Raw genomic sequence first — 19,476 nt, 5'->3', positions numbered from 1 at the left:
GTACAAGCTAACTTTCATTTTACCATTTGATCAAATCTCAACGCTGAGCTCAGACCCTCAACCGATGAGCATTCCGATTGGCCCTCTGATTCCACCAAGAACAGTGAGCAGCGCTGTGATTGGTTTAGTAGGTCATCGTTCAACACAGTCCACAGTCGACCTCGTTTGTTTACAGATATGGCTCTGGTTTGTCCCTGTCGCGGAAGTCATTTAAATGAGCCTATTGGTTATTTGCGATGCCAGTCTTCTAAGTACTCGCCAACTATTGGATGGATCAAAAAAATTGGGCGGGGTTCCGGTTGAAGTTTGCTGGATATCGGAAACGATTAGTGAAGTCCAGACCACTGGAATACCAACAGATGATGAGATGTATCAACCATTGTAAAGTAAGACAACTGTTAAACTTATGCCTTGGTTTGACGCGCTACCGCTGTGCAGGCGCTGTCTTTTGATCCAATACTTTCAGGGTGTTTAATATTGCATCATGAGCTTGCTGGAAGTTGCATGTACGTTAGTTGGGAACAGCAAGCACATGGTCTGAGTTTGCTTGCCAGGATACTGTGCCATATGTTTACTGGATGAGACAGCATCTTTTTTGGGGTTGTCCTGCGTATGACTGAAGATTATTAGGGATACAGGTCACCTTGACCACAGTGGGCATAGGAGGGTGCTTGTGGTCCTGATGCTGTGAAGGTGGGACTGTTATGTAACGTGCATCATGACATGGTGTCTTTATTCTTTTATTGAATGCATCTGTCGTTAGGTGAGTTTGCATATTATGAAAGCTCTTAGAACATGTTATTTAAAGCTTTTAAAGTGTGTTCTTTTGCCTTTGTTCCAAAAGTACTATGGTTATTATGCCATATGTTTTGTTTTTGGACAATATACCTTAAACAATAAATACAAACAATACCAAATAGTTTTTGACATTTATGGTATTATCATACCATGTACAATATCACAGTGTATGTGAATGTGGTATCCAAGTTACAAGGTGTATGAAAGAAAAAATAATTTAGACACTTCAGTTAAAGTCTAAAGTCTTAGTTTAGTTAAATGCTGATGGCCATACAGATGCATTTGATCTCTGTATGACTGCATTATTGCTTTATAAACAATAGTTTAATGTCCTGTTTTGCAATCATTTTGTTGGTTTGTTAATATAAATGTTTTTTAATTAACTTAAAAGTTATCTTTTTTTTAGTTTATTTAATAATATTACATTAAGGTAAATAGGTTTATGAAAAAGAATGTGAGTATTTCTTAAAATTAGACATTTATTAATATATATATATATTAAAATAAATAGGTTTGTGATAAATATATTTCTAAAATACTAAATTAAAAATGTATTATAATAAATAGGGTAATTAAATATATGAATATATTTCTAGAATTATAAATATGTATTAAAATAAATTGGTTCAAGGTTCTGCTGTAAGTGTCTTGGGATGTATTGCATGATGCATAAGACTTATTGATCTGTCTTTCTGTCACATCAGCGTTTTAACTGCAGGTTGGAAACATTATGAATATACAATATTTAACATATACACAATAATACCACACAGTTTATGATCAACAGGCATGCCTTCTGCTTCACACACACTGTGTGTGTGTATAAACTAGGTCAGCTGATGATTCATAGTGACTCAATAAAGTGGGACAAAATGAACTCGAACTTCTGCTTCATTTCACACTATATAGAGACTTTGAGACAAACCAGCTTAAAATGCTAAAAAAACAACAGTCCTCACTTATTTCTGTAATATGTTTCTTGTGCCTGCCTCTTTTTAGTCACTCTTACTTTTGTCCTTTTGTCTCGCAGCTCAGGTTTCAAGGAATGTTGAAGTTCAACTTTATCAGCAGCAGAAATGTGCAGCTTGTACTTTTGATAAAGCACATTAATTCTTCTGCTAAAATATGGGTTATTTGGGCTGTAAGATTGTCTAATGTGTCCTTTTAGTTGTGGTACTGCTGTTCTATGTGGATAGACTTCTGGTTATGGGCTACCATCTTTTTAGCATTTTTAATCCTTTGCTAATTTGCAAGCATTTTGCTTTCTGTTTTGTATTTCACATTATCTTTGTGACAAATCAGCAGAATTTGCAACAGCAATGCTATCTAGCTTGCTAACACAGATGAGGGTTTTGTGGAAACTACAAAATGACTGTTAGCTATATCATTTCCAGCTTTTTGTTTTGTAGTTTAAAGAAAAATCTTGTGAAGAAAAATATGAATATTTCTAAAATAAGTATTTCTAAAACATTAAATATATTAAACATTCTAATATATTAAAATAAAATAAAAATTAACAAATATGAAAATACTTAACATGATCATTCTTTTGTGGTGGGGTCTGTGTTGACATGGTGAGTAAAAAGATTGAAACTACTACTGGCAAATCCTTATTGTCGAATCCTCATGATTGTTTTACCTAATGCCCCTAATGTGAACCGATCTCTGAGATGTTTTTGGTAACACTTTAGTTTTGGGCCCAATTCTCACTATTAACTAGTTGCTTATTACATTAGCATGCATATCACTGGGATATTGGTTGTTTATTAAAGCCTTATTAATGCCTTATTCTGCATGCCCATATTCTACATCCCTGAATCCTACCCAAACCTAAACTTAACAACGACCTTACTAACTATTTATAGGCAATAATTAGGAGTTTATTGAGGCAAAAGTCAGTTAATAGTTAGTTAATAGTGAGAATTGGACTCTAGAATTAAGTGTGACCATGTTTTTTATTAGCTAATCTTTTGCTCTTTCTTTTCTTACTTTCTTTCTTGTAGTTGGTGGTGCGTCACACCTGACATGGAAATACTCCGGACTCTTTTGAACAGGGAATAAATCAGGTAACTGAATCACCTACATGTAAACGCCTCTGGGTATTTTCCACCTCACAGCTCCTCGTATTTATTTTGCTGCTGTTCTGCATGCCATTCCCAAAACCCTGTTATTATCTTCACTTCTCAGAAACTCAGCTCTCTTTAATTTGGCGTAGTACATTAATATAGTTCAAACGGCATGTGAATTGATCATCTCTTTCGCTTTACTAGTTATGCAGTAGCATGAAATAAGCATGAATGAACATCAGAAGGTATGTTGAAAGATACTGTACAACTTACCACAATTCGTATCATGTCTAGTGTTATCGCTCAATTAGCATTTCAACTGTGGCGAGATGTCAATAAAACAGCTTGTAAACAGTGTGTCACATAACGTTACATTTACCACAGGAAAGCCATTCAGTGACCATAAACTCGTTAGTTAGCTAGAAAAATTAACAAAATTCTACAATATTTCATATGTTTGAATAAATCCATCATGAAAACAAGCTTTTATGACAGCCACCCTTTAAATGTTTATATTTAAAAAAATTACTTAGATTAGAACCATAACTGTGTAATTTAAAAGGTTATTATTATAAAAAAAACTTAATTTTTGTGTAATTTACACGTTTTTACACAAATCAACTCATTTTAACCTTTAAAATAGTCATGTACCCATTGACAGGTTTCCCTGTATAGTTTACAGCTTTAGTTGTCAGAAAATGATTTCTTTGAGAAAAGTTGACATGTACTATACCTGATACACATCCAAATGAATCAATATCGAATTAAATTGAAATGAAATTGGTATTGAATTAAATGGAATCACAAGCTTGTGAATCGAAATCGAACCCAGCCCTAGTTTGTATTCATATAGCCTAGGAGTAAAAGTCAACTTGAAACACCATACACAACCCATTTTGCTTTTGTAATCTGATATATCTCAGAAAAAAACAAAACAAAAACTGACTGAAAGTCAGTTGGGATTGCGGGCCACTTGGATACTGTTGGCCTGGCTGTTCCTGGCATAGATTAGCCAGCTGCCACTTTGCAGAGACAACAGGCACACGGCATGATATTCTGACTCAGTGACCTCATCTATTTGGTGATGTGTGTAGTCTTAAAATGTTGTCTTGTCTATGCCCCACGTGTTTAGCTCGGTAAACAGAAGAAACAACCATCCAACTGCCTGCTGTTGAAGCCGATAATAACGCCAGAGAGCATTTGTAGAAGGACAGTTCATCCCAGAGATAATGGTGTTTTGCATTCTGACCCAGATAAAAGCAAATGTGCCTGACCACGAAAGCCATAATAAGAAACTTGACCTCAGTTTTACAATTCAAAGACCTGAGGAAAAGACCTTGCTTATGCTGGAGGCTTGGCTTTAAGTCATATCCTGATTCCATTCCTCGCCCATAAAAGTAGCCAAAACCCCCAGAAATTTGTTTGTGTACTGGCTTTAATTGCTGGGAGGTAATAAAACAGTGTATTGGAAAGACTATAACTTCTGAATAGGGTAAGCAGTAATCTACAAAGTGATGTACGATAAGTGATGTCAGTAAGTGCAGTATGTTCCCAGCAGTTGAGCATCAGTTTCCCATAAAGATCAATAAATCATATACATTTTGTGTAAGTGTATAGTGTAATTATCGTGAGTGTGTGTTGGATGTCAGAGTCAGGATGTCTCAGTTTTAAAGTCCATCCATCCATCCATCCATCCATCCTGCTCATCAAGTCTGCATTATTTGTTTAAAAATGCAAAAAACGTAATATTAAGAAATATTACTTTAATTTAAAATAAATTATTTCTATTAGAATCTTTTTAAACGATGTATTCCTGTGATGGTAAAGCTGAATGTTTGGCATCGTTACTCCAGTCTTCAGTGTCACATGATCTCTCAGAATTGATTCTAATAGGCTGATTTGGTGCTATATATGTATATGCAAATCTCTATACATCTATATCTATATACATTCACAGTCTGGCCCAAACAGTACATCTGGTGTTTTGCGGTCCCTTTTCCCAAACTTCCCTGTGTTCATCGTCGCTCTCAGCACATTTCTCTTACCACAAATACTCCCACTCATATTTTTAGTATTACTTCACAGAAATGTTCTGTGAACCAACAAAAGGGAAGAAAAAAAAGCATATCACAGAAAACAAATGAGTTTGCAAAACAGTTTTACTGCAGTGCTGAGAATCTGAGATGTAAACAGAATGCACCTGTCAATCATATTTTCCCGTTGTGACATCATTCATCACCATGGCGATAGATTCCAGCAGCACTGTTTTGCTCAGATGGCCTGATGAGAACTAAGTGTGTGTGTGTTTTGCGTGACTCACTCGGCACATGACTAAGCTGTTATCTGCTCCTCTTCTCTGTACTCGAACCCTGTGGAGAGAAATGCGTTTCTGAAAGCACCTGACACTCCTTCTATCAAAACCAATTCTCTTGTTCTGCAACAAAGTGTTTTGTTTTCTGCTAACCCTCTGTGTAGAGGGAAAGTCTGATCCGTATGACTTTTTCTGTTCCACAAAATAAGAATCTTAATGTAGCTTTTTCAGATTATACAGGACAAATAACACCATCAAATCATCAAGAGCTCAGTGAGAAGCCTTACTACAATGAAATCCACTGACATTTTCATTTGTGATTCATGTCATTGTTAGATGACAACAGAAACATTCATTTTTTACATTTTTTTTCACCTAATTATGCTCAAACTAATTTTAAAGAAACCTTTTGCTCCAATATTAACTGTACTTTACCAATTAAATAAACTAAATGAATTCATATGGCTCCCGCTTGAGTTTGCAGCTTTGTTGATGCTTGCAACTTCTCAGTAAACTAGCTGAATTAACAATGTTATTTCCCTATTATTCAAAGCAAGGTGATAGGATCTAACAATGATCTTTTTTTTCTGAAGAGGGGATTTTGTAACTTGAGATCAGTTCTGATGGAGAGCTTGAGAGTTTTTCATTGAAATTTCGCTCAAAATGAGAAATCTGTGAATGCTTTCTGGATGTTAAAAACACAGGCATGCATTGTATAATATTTCAAATTGTCCAGATCTTACTTGTGGCAATTACAAGAAATTATTCAGGACATTTTCAATATTCCACACTGACAGATCCAAAATGTTGTACACAATTCTGATTATAAATTATTATGTTAACCATATTTTCTCATGTTGTGCTTTTTTTAACATGCACATGAGAGAACTTTTTTAAAGTTCCCCTGTAGTCAATAATTCAATCCCTTAAAACTCATATTTGAGCACCAAAATGACATATTTAAACGTCTTCATGTTTCAAAATAGCTTGAATGTAATGCAGTAATGCAGTGCCATGAATATGAAAATTAGCCCCGCCTCCACTAACTCACAACAGCTCACAGATTTATGAACTTAACTGAACTTTATGAACTTAACTCGCTCAACTTAACTGAGGTAAACAATGGTATCGCTCTTTACAACGTCAGACACATAACAGTAATTAATATGATTAGCCTTTAGCTTGACTGTTATCAAGTCAAGTTGCTAATGTTACACAAAACATGTTCCTGTTCACCATCTCAGAGTCAGACAGTTGCCTTCTAACAATCCTTAGAAACAACTCAGAACATCAGTGGAGAAAGACGTATAGTTCATCATAACATCGTAACATCATATACATAATTCACCCGCTATAATGCTAAATGTACCCAACAGAAAAATATACCGGGAATTCATCGGTTCTCTTTAGACTCCCCTGCTTCAGAGAATATAAATGATGCTAAAGCCATCCGGCACCTTGATGTAATTAGTTACAAGAGACTGTCTTTAGTAGAAATATAGAAGAAAAATACTTGGCAATGGTGTTGACTTACGAATTTGCACATGTTTTATATAGCATATTAAAAACACCACATTTAAACAACATTTAAAAACTTGATTTTCACCACAGGGGTCTTAACAGACGATGCATACATTCTAAAATTCAGTTTTTGGACATTCCAATGTTCAAGATGTTGCAGACATTCTAAAATTCTCATTTTTTGAATGTTCTTGATGTTTCTGGCATTCTAAAATTCAAACGTTGTAGATGTTGCTGAGAAATGCAGACATTCAAAAATTCTCTTTTTTGAATATTCAAAATGTTATAGATGTTGCAGACATCTTCAAATATATATATATATTTTTTCAACATTTGAAATGTTATAGATGTTGAAGACATTCTAAAATTCTGCTTTTGAACATTTAAACAATCAAAATCTTGTCCCATTCAGCACATGAAACCATCTTTCAGGTTCTGTAATTGAGTGTAAAAAGTGTAATCTGAGCTCTAGGTTTGCCGGGACATTTCACCATGACACAGAATATGTAAAGGTCAGAGCAGACATGCTCTCAATTTTCAAATGATCTTTCAAGATTTCTAACATTGGAAGTTGATGGTTGGAAAAAGTGAACCCCATTAGCAGATGCGGCCGTGACTGAATATCTGACTCAGTGTTGGGATGATACCTTCGCAACCTGTCACTGCAAAGATGCTGCTTTCTGCATGTGAAGTGTTATAACATGTTACCATGGTGATGGTGTTTGTCATCTGCTTAAAATTCTTGCAGCAGAGTTTGTGTTACCACTGTTTTTTTCCTGTTGCAGTGAGATCATATATCTCTTCACTACACACACACAATCTGAAATGAATGCCTCTTTTCTTTTTGTAACTAAAGGTCATATTCACAATGGTTTACTTTTTTCCTGGAATATATCCTTGTACATACTTGTACATACAAACTGTTGTCAGAAATGATAGTTTGTTCCCTTTAAAGGGACATAAGCCTAGCAAATGTAAGATAAAGTAGGGTAACGGTGAATGACTAATGTAATTATTTTTAATAATCCGTTCTCTTTTTTTCCTTTAGGGCTGTTTTTGACCATGGCGACTACGGGGGAGGAGTCAAGTCCCAGTGTCACCACCCCTTCTCTTCCCACAGGCTCCGCCTCCAGTCCACAGAGTGAAGCCGTAGCCAATGAGCTGCAAGAACTGTCTCTTCAGCCCGTCCCCAACTTGCTTCCTATTCACGAGAGAAAGAATGGTGAGTTTATTATAATGCCAAAACAATTCCATCTAAATACTAAATCTAAAAACATCATCAGAAACTTGAATAATAGAGTGGTGCAGGTATGACGTCAGAACTCGAAAGTCTAATTCGTTCCATCTAGATTTTCCTATGGGGTTTTATAGTGGGTTTTTTAAAGCTATGAGTAAAATAATAACCTGTGGTAAACATAACTAGATGACTGCACACACTCACACCCCAAGCTGTCTTCTCTAGTTACTTATTAAAAATGTACATTTTCAAAAATGAATTTAACTTCTTCATGGATGTGTGTAAATCATGTTGTAGAACAAAATAAAGTCAAGTCAAGTTTTGTTTACCACAGGCTATTTTCAACTGTCTTTGGTGTGTAATGTTGCTGTTTGAGCATGAAAAAAGGTCAGCAAAGTTCCAAAGCAAAAAGTCACACCAAAGGGATTTAGTTATTCTCTAAATCAGTAACCACTGTTTCTGAACTCCCTTAAACACCTCTATTGCAGTCTTAAATTTTCTTCCAGGAACACATTCGTCACAATATTCCTCATTTAAATCATTTCCACCCAAGGCATACTCAAAAAAGGGACTAGGCTTTGAGTTGCATTAGTGGTGTATTGAAAGTTGCGGTTATGGTAAGGGGCGTGGCATTTCCGAAATGTGTTCGAAGCGGGGGACCAATCAAAACACACTGGTCCAGCTGACCAATCAGAACACATTGCACTTTTCAGAGGGAGGGGCTTCACACAGACCGGAACTAAACAGAGCGTTACAGAGACTGAGAAGAGAGGTACTGAAGCAATGTAAAATATGAGAAACATTTTTGAACAGTATAGACTCTAGCATGACCTATTCTAGAAGACCCTGAAAACAAAAGGGCATTTTGTAAAAGGGCATAATATGGCCTCTTTAAAACAACTGTTCATATCATATAGAAATGTTGCACCTAATGTATAATTACAACCTATGCAATGCCACTGAAAACATTTACAGTTTTAAGAGAAAGAATAGCTCATCTTAAAATAACCTGTGAAAAGGCACCATCTCACAATTCCTGGACAGATTTTGTCCCTCATATTTTTGTCTGGGTGTCTTAATGAGAAGAATATTTCACATTAATGGCAGTGTCACTGTCACCACATCTAGCTATGGAGGAAAAAAAAACTAAGGCACCCTAGATAAATGTTTGATGGTAAATTTTAAGGTACGATTCATTTTAGACTGTTCTATTTTAAAAGTCGCAGGACTTTTGTAAATCTAGCAGCCAAATGGCAAGGAATTGTATTCTCATTTGCACTTATTGGATGCTGATTTTGGATCCCCTGTGCAATCACAGATTTTAAAAGCTGATTTTTATTTTAATTTTTTTATGTAGCTTGAGTCACACACACACACACACACACACACACACACACACACAAAATCACGGTAACACTTAACATTATGGTTCCATTTGTTAACATTAGTTAATTACTATAACAAAAGCTAACAATGAAAAAGAAACTTCTAAAGTATTTATTAATATCAGTTAATGCAAATTTCAACACTTGCTGATACAGTATCTGTTAACATTATTTAATGGACCCGAGCTGACAAACTAGCAATCAACAGTTGTATTTTTATTAACTAATGTTAACAAAGATTATCAAATACTTTATCAATGTATTTCGCACTGTTAGTTAAAGGGATAGTTGACCAAAAATTAAAAACATTTCTGTCATAATTTCCTCTCCCTCATGTTGTTCCAAACCTGTAAGACGTTCATTCATCTTCAAAACACAAATGAAGGTATTTTTAATGAAATCTGAGCAATTTCTGAAAATCTCAAACCAGCTGCGTAACACAAAAATGAGTGAGCTCATGAATATTTAGTTCTGAATAAAAGCCTAAATTAAATCTGTTCGTCATATAAAGTGATCGTGTCTCTTCAGAAAATGTGGACTAAACCGCTCAATTCATATGTTTTATGATCTCTTTATGAACCTTTTGAACATGTTGTGTAGCTGTCAACGGAGGCACAGAAAGCTCTCAGATTTCATAAAAAAAAAAAGATTGTGTGTTTATTTGTGTTCTGAAGATGAACAAAAGTCTTATGGGTTTGGAACGACATGAGGGAGAGTAATTAATAAAGTAATTTTCTTTTGTCGTTAACTAATGTTACCTTATTGTAAATTGTTACCAAAATCATAAACAGGACAAAAAGAAAGTGCTTCAACTGACGTGCACAAGTGCATAATAACACAATGTTATGATCTGATATTATAAGCCTAATGTTATGATTAGCATACATGCACATGGCCGAAATGTGACATGCTCACACGTGGCTAGGCTGATTAACCGTGTTCTGCCTCATAGCAATGACCTGTTTAGCATGTGGTGACCGGCCTTTGGCTAATAATGGTTTCTAGGTTTATTTTGCATTGTTTATTTTTGTAAACACCCACACTTGCCTCCCACAATCTCTGTATGTTCAGGGTTAAAATGTGGTTGGAGGAACTGTGTTATCTGTGAGGTGTTGCTACTGCCATCCAGTGGATCATATCAGCACTTTGGTATATTTTTTTTTTTTTTTTTTTTTTATCCTGGAAAAGTATTGGTCAGCCTGAAATCACTTGCACTACAGGGGTTGAACAATGATACTGAAACAATGGCCAATAAAGTGTTGGAGGTTTCACACCTATATAAGCAATCTGCACTGATTTTATACATCAGTATTAGCAGAGTGAAGGTTGAATTAGCAGAGCAATAGTACAGCTGCACATAAAATATTGCAATACACACAACATTATGGGAGACATATCAGAGTTCAAAAAAGGACAAATTCTTACTGGCTCATCTGTGACCAAGACAGCAAGTCTTTGTGGTGAATCAAGAGCTATGGTATCCAGGGTAATGTCGGCATATCTCCACATAGAACGAACTACATCCAACAGGAGTAACTGTTGATGCAAGAGGAAGCTGTCTGAAAGTATTGTCCAGTACTAACCCAGATTGTATCCAAAAGATGTAAAACCACAGCTGCCCAACTCACTGCAGAATTAAATGTGCGCCTCGACTGTTTGTCGGGAGCTTCACAGAGTCAGTATTCATGGTCGGGCTGCTATAGCCAAACCTTTGGTCACTCGTGCCAATGCCAAAAGTTGGTTTCATTGGTGCCAACAGGGCAAATCTTAGACTTGGGCTGTGGACAATGTGAAACATGTATTGTTCAACTTCACTGTCTTTTCCACAATCGTGGGAGTCACGGCGTGGAGAAGCCTCACAGAAGCTTAACACCCGGACTGTTGCTGCCCAGAGTGAAGAACTGGGTGGATCAGGGTCAGTGATGGTTTGGGCTGCGATATCATGGCATTCCCTACTGTGCTTGATGGACGCATCACTGCCAAGGACTGCCGAACCATTCTGGAGGACCGTGTGCACCTAATGCTTAAAAACACTGTACCCTGAAGGGGGTGCCGTGCATCAGCATGATAATGCACCAACACACACAGCAAGACTTGTGACAGAATGGTTTGATGAACATGAAAGTGAAGTTGAACATCTTCCTTGGCCTGCACAGTCACCAGATCTAAATGTTTTCCTACATCAGCATGACATAGTGACCTGGCCACTGTCTGGAAGGCTCAAAATCTTTCTGGCCAAGGAATTGTATGTGTCATTCCCAAGATGAACTGATGCTGTATTAGCTGCAAAATGAGGCCCTTCACCATACTAATAAATTATTGTCGACCAGGTGTTTCAGTTTCATTGTCCAACCATATATATATATATATATATATATATATATATATATACAGTCTGGCAGTCCTAAGTATTCATTTAGCAGATGCTTTTAACCAAACCTGATTGACCTGATTTAAGTGCCTTGTTCAGGCTAATGGATCGGCCCTAGCGAGAAGGGTCTGGCTGCAGACATGCACTCTACTCTGTCTGCACTTGCACTCTCTGCACAGGAACTGGAAATAAGTCGCATGATGTTGTAACAGATTTTGGCATTTTGATTTTTAAAATTTGTTTCTTATAATAATTATTTTGAAACAAATACAATAGTTTCAGCAATGAAACTCACATTGATGTGTTTCAGAGGACATGAAATCTGTGCTTATACAGTCAACCCCAAATTAATATTTGGATGCTTTTATATTTTGTTATCTTATCCGAAGTCATTTATTTTACAAGTGTAACTTTCAGCATGTGTCTGAATAATTTATTTGCGGCGACTGCATGTATATTTGGCCACACTGCAGGGTTGCCGCTGCGGTATCAGATATGTTTTGTCATACCAGATCATGTTTTGGATGTCAAATGGGATGAGAGACTGTGTTATTTTATTATTATTTATATACTATTATAGTATTTATTAATATTTGGAGCTAGCTGTTATTTTTGTATTTTCAGTTTTATTTAAATTTAGTGTTTTTTGTCATTTGTATTAGTTTTTTTCTTTTTTTAAATAATTTAATTATTTTTTAATTTCTTTTTTAAAATACTTTTTAATTTAGGCAACATTTCTAATTTTCAATGTTAAGTTTTTAATTTTATTTAATTTTATAATTTTTTATATTATTTAAATACTCTTAAATATTCTTAATAGTTTTTGTTTTACATAAAGTCGGCATGAAACGGAAGTTGTGATAGTCTTTTCTTCTCTATTGTGACGTATATCCGAGTGAAGCGGCTTCTCGAATGAGAAAAAAAGTACGGCGACCCGCCTTCACGTCAACAAACACGTCATCAGAGAAGTGAAGAGATGTCACTGCAAGAGGGAGAGGAAGTTGTTTTGATGAAATATTACAAGGACACATAAATTAAAATATTCATTTATAATAAATATTGTAGTATTCAATAAATAAAGAATTGTCAGTTTTGATTTCATGGTGACTTTAACAGTAACAACATTGATGAGAGACTCCATTTGTCACTCAGGACTGTGTTTGCATATGCACGCATTTTATTCTTCAAATGCGCAGTTTGAGAATTTTTCAGTTTCATTACTTGTACCCTTGAGCCCATCACATTTATTCATAAAGCACAACCATCTTTCTCGATTTGTCGCCTCCGATGATATTTTACACCCTCACACTTCAGCGTGTAAAATCACATGCGGTTCAGGAAAGAGTGGGCCATATTTGCTAAAAATGGCTCCTAAAACACCTGCCAAACAGAGCGATTTTACACCTTAACAGTGAAGTGTGGCTGTCAGACAGACTTTAGATGCATTTCCAAAAATTCTGCAGTCTTAAATAGCTGCAACAGACAATTATGTTCTCTCTACAGCTGCCTGAAAGTCTGCACATTTTTAGGAAGTCAGAATATTTCTCAGGTTTTTATTTCAGCCATGTATTCATACTAAGAAATGAACGAACATATCTGTGTCATTCTGTCGGCAGGGATAAGTCATTGAGTGCAGAGTGGGTTGCCTTAAAAAAAAACACACACTACTCAGCACAAATGTGTGTGTGTGTGTGTGTTTGGAACGAATGACTTGAGGAACAGCTGCGGTAGTGCTGTCACACACAAACACACACACAAACACACACACACACACACACCTTTCCCTGCGGATAACTTCAGTCTCCATGCTGCTACTGCAACAGCAGGAGCTCTGGATCTTTGATGTGGCTGTTTCTTCTCATCAGAAATCTCTCTTCTTTAAATTTTTTATTTCTAACTTTTCCATCATCTTCTACTCTCTTTTTCCCTCATCTGGATTCCTGTGAGCAGAGCAGCAGCTCGGGTGTTCTACGTCAATGACTGAAACAGATGAAATATGAAAGACACAATTGCTGAATGAAGTTTTTGAGTCAATTGGGAACGTCTCTTTGAGGGAAAAGCAGTGAATCACTTCTTTTTGCCGCAGAAAGATTAATTTACCTTTTGAAAACATGACCACCATGCTGGACACCAGCTCTTGGCTCCACGCTGGCCCCGCCCCTTTTGGATCTGCTCCAATCAGCCGTGTCATGAGGAAAAGAGCTGTCCGATTGGACCGTGAGCGGCGTGCTTGCCTGAGTCTGAGAGAAGGTGTGGAGTCGTGTTGCATGTATGCATTCAGACCGACAAACACACTTAAAGCCTTTAGCAAGTGTCTGAACAAGGCCCTAACTCTATTCAACTTTGCCGCATAGATCAACCTTATACTACAGACATGAACTGTGGGGTGCTATTACGGTTTTAAGCAAATTTCTCATAAATATTGATAAATATATATATAGATGCAAAAGCCTCTAAGTGCCATCTGAAATTTTCTTCTAGAATGATCATTTTTATCAAGCTCGTATATTTAAGTTCAGTAATTTCACTTTAATGGCAATGAAAATGACCTATAATTAGTCATTTAAGTGAAATTACTGAACTTAAATATACGAGCTTGATAAAAATGATCATTCTAGAAGAAAATTTCAGATGGCACTTAGAGGCTTTTGCATCTGAACTCTTCATAAAGCATGTTGTAAAACTATATACATACGCCACCAGTTAAAAATCGTGCTTAATAGGATAAATGTCTTTTTTATGGTCAGTTTTCTCTTTTAGGTCAAATACCATCATAATAGAGCAACAGTTTGAACAGAATATTGCTAAGAAAGTTAGTATATCTTTGTAGCATGAATAATAACTCAACTTATTTAGTGGCACAGAAGTTTGAAAGTAACTCTATTGCCCTCTGGTGTTCTGAGTTTTGTTACTTTAAGACTAATACATGAGCGTATTTTAAGTATGTTGTTCAGCCGGGTCATACTTTGGCCAAGTGCTCATGTACTTGAATGTTTCTAGTCTAATACAGTCTACAAACTAGCAACTGTGCAGCTATAGAAAATCTATCAAAACCCGGTATCTTTCTTCTAAATCTGTTTTACATCCATAATGCTTTTTTTTTTTAAGTCTAAAAACAAACACATAATTGACCGTTTGCAAAGACCCGCCCCCTTTATTTACTGTTGCTATGTCCGACAAGCCACGCCGCTCTCACGCCGCACCATGTTCTTACGCAGTGAAAAATACATTGCGGAGCAAAGAGGACTCTGATTTAACAGTTTAGTCACACAAGTTACTTTTGATATGAAACAGTCTTAACCTTCAAATATGGTAATTTTTTTAAAAAGAAATGTAAAAATAAATACCGTTTTGATGCTCTTTAATGTGTCGTGACAGAACGCTGTAGCGCCTCAGTTTAAGCTGCTCGTGAACCGATCATCTCTTCCTTCTAGTTCATTTATAGCATCAAATAAACATCAGAAAGAATGTTGTTTCAATTGTCTAAAGACGTCAGTACACACCGTTTTTCAAGTTCAAGTCCACAGCGTTAATCTACTAACTCTCCTGGCTGCTTTGTCGGACAAAAATGGCGGATTCGGCAGATTATGATTGGTCAGATCGCCTGTCAATCAAACTCCCTGCAAAGGGTGAATTAGGTGTATAACTAGTTTATAAATTGTCTGTGGATTAGCAATCAGATCTAATTAGATCAAATGTGAGCTGTGATATTGTTTTATTGAATATTTTATCAGTGAGATATGTAAACACAGGTGTGATCCACTAAGCTGTTTGCACGTGTTTGTGTGGCCCTGCGTGTTGTGCTTGGCATGCCATGGGTGATAAGGGAACCAGAGTGACGACATTTCCCTCGATCCAGGATGAAGAAGCATCAGCTCATGCATGCACACACGCACATACACACACACATATGCTTAACAGCACATTTAGGTGTCCTGCAGGTTGCAATTTGAGATGTGAGGCGTAAATTACAATGATATCCCCAATAACTCAGCGGCAGCTCAGCAGCCTGCCACACAGATTGAGTGTCAGGTACAGAATAACTGTCAGGACACAAATAGAAACATATGGAGTACAAGGTATCAAGAAAAATGGAGAGATTCCAAACAACTTCCATAAGTCTTGCATTGTGAGCTTAACTGTGATATTTATGGTAAGAACATAGAAACCATAAGTAAAGCAGTTCAGATCAGTTTATATTCTGCCTTTGTTGAATCCTTGAATCTGATTGTTTGACAGATGTTGCAAGGTATTGATTAATTTTCTTTAACTACATGGCTATAAAGTAGTTTCAGGTGTATAAAATATATCAAATAAAATATTATAATCTATGGTCTTTTTTTCTTTTGGGGAGACATTGTGTGGAGGTCACATGCATACGCAAGTGTCTGATTCGCAATCTAGTTGTTCATTTTAGCATTATTCGGTTCAAGAAAATATGCTGCTTCATTAAATATTAGATGTATATAAATATTAATATTTAAATATTTTAGTTTAATATTTTCATATAATTTAAATGGTAAGCTTCACCATTTAACTGTGTGGCAAATGTATTTATGGGATATAATTACATATAGGCTATAGTACAATATTTTTTATATATTTTTGCTTTTCATCTATATTACTATTTACATAATACCTGTGTAATATTTATATATAAATAATATTTACAAATAAATTAAATTGTATATGTGATTTTGCAAAAAGTACTCTCTATTACTGATAAAAGCCTAAAAATATTTTAACTGTTAAACTGTGTTAAATTATAAACAAATGTGCCATTGATTATTTTGAAGCATCGTCAACATGGGATTAGGAGAAATTACAAACCCACAATGGAGCAGAATATTACGGTGTTGGGCTTGTGTACATTACAGCCTTGTTAGGACCTGCATCCCTTTATTCTCCTCATTTGTTCACACTCTTCAGGTCTCTGATGTTGATTCCTTTTTCACTTCAACAATACGTATGAAGTGTTTCTTTGCTGCAGTTTGTGCTGAAACAACTAGGAATACACACACACGTGGGTGTTACGATCATTAACTCGCAGTGTTGAGGTTTAATGTCTGTTAGCACCGTTGTCTTCCTGAAACGTTTGCACACGCCTCCTGTCAGCCATCTCGATTTCACCTCCCGAGCATCTTTAGTGACCTCATGCCAGATCAAAATTCAGAAGCACGTCAGCTGTTGTGTTGACAAAACGCCAGATCACAATTTAGCTGTGCAACAGGTGCGACACTGGCTCTATTCCACAACACAAACAGGTGCTATAGGCGCTTGGTTATTAAATCTAACCGTACTGACAGGTTCTGACCTCAACAACAGCAGCCATGTTAAAAAACACGTCTTCAGGCTTTTGTGGTTGTCAAATGAATGTTAAAATGATTTTGTTATACAAACTGTGGTACCTAACTGTATGTGTGTGTATGTACTGTATTTTATATACAATTTATTTAAAGGGTTAGTTCACCCAAAAATGTAAATTCTGTCATCAATTACTTGTGTTCATCTTTGAAACACAAATTAAGATATTTTTTAAAGAAATCAGAGAGATTTTGGTCACTCCATTGAAAGTCTATTCATCCTGATGCTTCAAAACGTTCATAAAGAGATCATAAAATAAATCTATATGAATCAAGCGGTTTAGTCTTCTGAAGAGACACGATCACTTTACATGATGAACACATTTGATTTAGGCTTTTATTCGCATATAAACACTGATCAGCGAACACACACAGAGCACTCAAATGTAGTAAACAGAAACTCAACCGTGCTTGCTTGACGCGCGAGAATCAACTTCATTAGTTCTTGCGGAAGTTTAATAAAAGCCTAAATTAAATCTGTTCATCATATAAAGCGATCGTCTCTCTTCAGAAGACTAAACCGCTTGATTCATATAGATTTATTTTATGATCTCTTCATGAACATTTTAAAGCGTCAGAGTTTTGGGTGAATAGACTTTCATTGGAGTGACAGATTGCATTAGAAATATCTTAATCTGTGTTTCGAAGATGAACGAAAGTGTTTATAACAACATGAAGGTGAGTAATTGATGACAATTCTTTTTTAATGGATATTAATAAACAATATTTAATAAAAATGTTGTATCTGTCATATACCGGTATTGTTAATATTGCAGACTGGATGTTTTCTTTTCTACATGTATTAGCAGCTCTTACTGAAGTTCCACTAACATCTAGATTCATGTTCACTTTACACCACCACATGGTTAATGACGACACCAGGGAGCAAATGTGACAAAATGTCAGATGCGAGAACCAAAACCACAGCTAGAGATGGCTCGATTTAGGCTCGTATCATGTTATTAATCTAACACAGAGAGGCCTGTTCCTACCACATGGTGTTTAGTTGCAGATTTGTTACATGAACGACTTGGATATGCATTCTTATATGCTGTAAGTTTGAAACCTGCAGGGTTATGATGCCAAAATACGATTATGATGCTTTGTTTCCGATAAAACCGCTGACACATGGCAAACATTGTTTTAATTGCACTTCTGTTGGTGTTTCTTCTAATGAAGGAGAAGATGATTGACTTTTGCACGACATTTGTAGTTCGGATAATGACGATACTTTAATGCTTTAATCCAAATATGAGCCAATGAGCAAGAACCTTGTGCTGTCTCCTTATTTTACCTCATGTATTGTGGCTTTACTGCTAAATCACTTGATTAACCAAATGTATGTTGTTGCTGTATCTTTGAGGTTTCAACCCCAGATAACCTGAGAAAATGTTAGCTTGAAGTGTAAATATCCATAACTCTAGCGTCTATATTGTATTATTCATGGTAGAAGTGCCAGGATCATTTTAATTAAGTTTCTAGGTTTAATCGCGATATAGATTCAAACACTCTTCAAGGCAGTTTCATGGAATTGACAGTCTTTCTTCCTGTGGTAAGCCGTGGAAACATCTCGCGCACTTGCTTCTGTTTTTAATTGTATGTAGAAACAGGAAGAGGAAGTATGTTGTAGTCTGTACTCTCTCCTCTATGACTGATAAGCTCTCTGTCGGCTGTCAGGAAGAGCTTGTTCGAGGGGAGGATGAAGGAGACAGATCGAGCTGCTCGCCGGGTATTTGATCAACTTGTGCGTCTTCTGTCATGATGTGTTTCCTTACGTTTATAGCCTGCTGTCTCCTGAACATGCAAATATTGAGGCGTCGAATCGTTTTGTGAAGAGTTTGTAAACTTTTTTTCAGTTGAGATGTGTTTTGAGAGATTCAAATGTGTTAATTGCACAAGACTTGCCTGTTAGCATCTTTTTTGCACTCTTTTGTGGTTTTTACTGGGTTTTCAGTCTATGAAATGTTTAATTTTTGCGTGTATATAAATATAGTTATGTATTTGTGCACTTTTGACAAATGCTTTTTGACTTTTGACTTTTGTTGATGCTGCTTATCTGAATCTAAATGTACAGTTTATCAGTCTTTTCATTGTGTAACAGTGCAACTTTATATCCCAATAATTGATGAAATGAGTTAAGTGAATTAAACAACAGGTTAACAAAGAGGGTTAAAAATACTCAGAGTTGAATCAGAGTTGTTTTGATCCTTTGATAATTGACTATATGTCTTCATCTTTGACTTTATTTTTTCTTCTAGTGCTCCAACTCAAACTTCAGCAGAGACGAACTCGAGAAGAACTGGTTTGCCAGGGGATCATGCCACGTAAGAACCACTCACACACTCCTAGTAGTACTAGTTAATAATCTGTTGTTATTTTGCACTTCTGTTAGTGGATCTTTCTGTAGTACATCTCAAATGTTCT

At 36.1% G+C, this 19,476-nt stretch overlaps 1 protein-coding gene across 10 annotated transcripts in view; it reads left to right on the top strand.

Moving 5' to 3' along the window:
• The first annotated feature begins 295 nt into the window (after positions 1–295).
• The window catches only part of mrtfaa (myocardin related transcription factor Aa), a 45,819-nt gene continuing 26,638 nt past the window's right edge, over positions 296–19,476 (top strand). For 4 of the 10 annotated variants that reach the window (XM_084116695.1, XM_084116690.1, XM_084116692.1 and 1 more), the window contains exons 1-4: positions 297–386; positions 2,802–2,864; positions 7,745–7,918; positions 19,311–19,376. In XM_084116695.1, coding sequence (XP_083972821.1) covers positions 7,759–7,918; positions 19,311–19,376 — 226 coding nt within the window. In that variant the 5' untranslated portion in view covers positions 297–386; positions 2,802–2,864; positions 7,745–7,758. Of the gene's footprint in view, positions 387–744; positions 764–2,801; positions 2,865–7,744; positions 7,919–13,785; positions 13,940–18,664; positions 18,889–19,310; positions 19,377–19,476 lie in introns of those variants that run through there. The other 6 variants (XM_084116694.1, XM_084116689.1, XM_084116691.1 and 3 more) reach the window with 6 other exon arrangements.

The sequence above is a fragment of the Abramis brama genome (genome assembly GCF_963993115.1).
Source record: "Abramis brama genome assembly, chromosome: 1".
NCBI classification, from domain to species: Eukaryota; Metazoa; Chordata; class Actinopteri; order Cypriniformes; family Leuciscidae; genus Abramis; species Abramis brama.
This window is presented reverse-complemented; position numbering and strand designations above follow the sequence as displayed.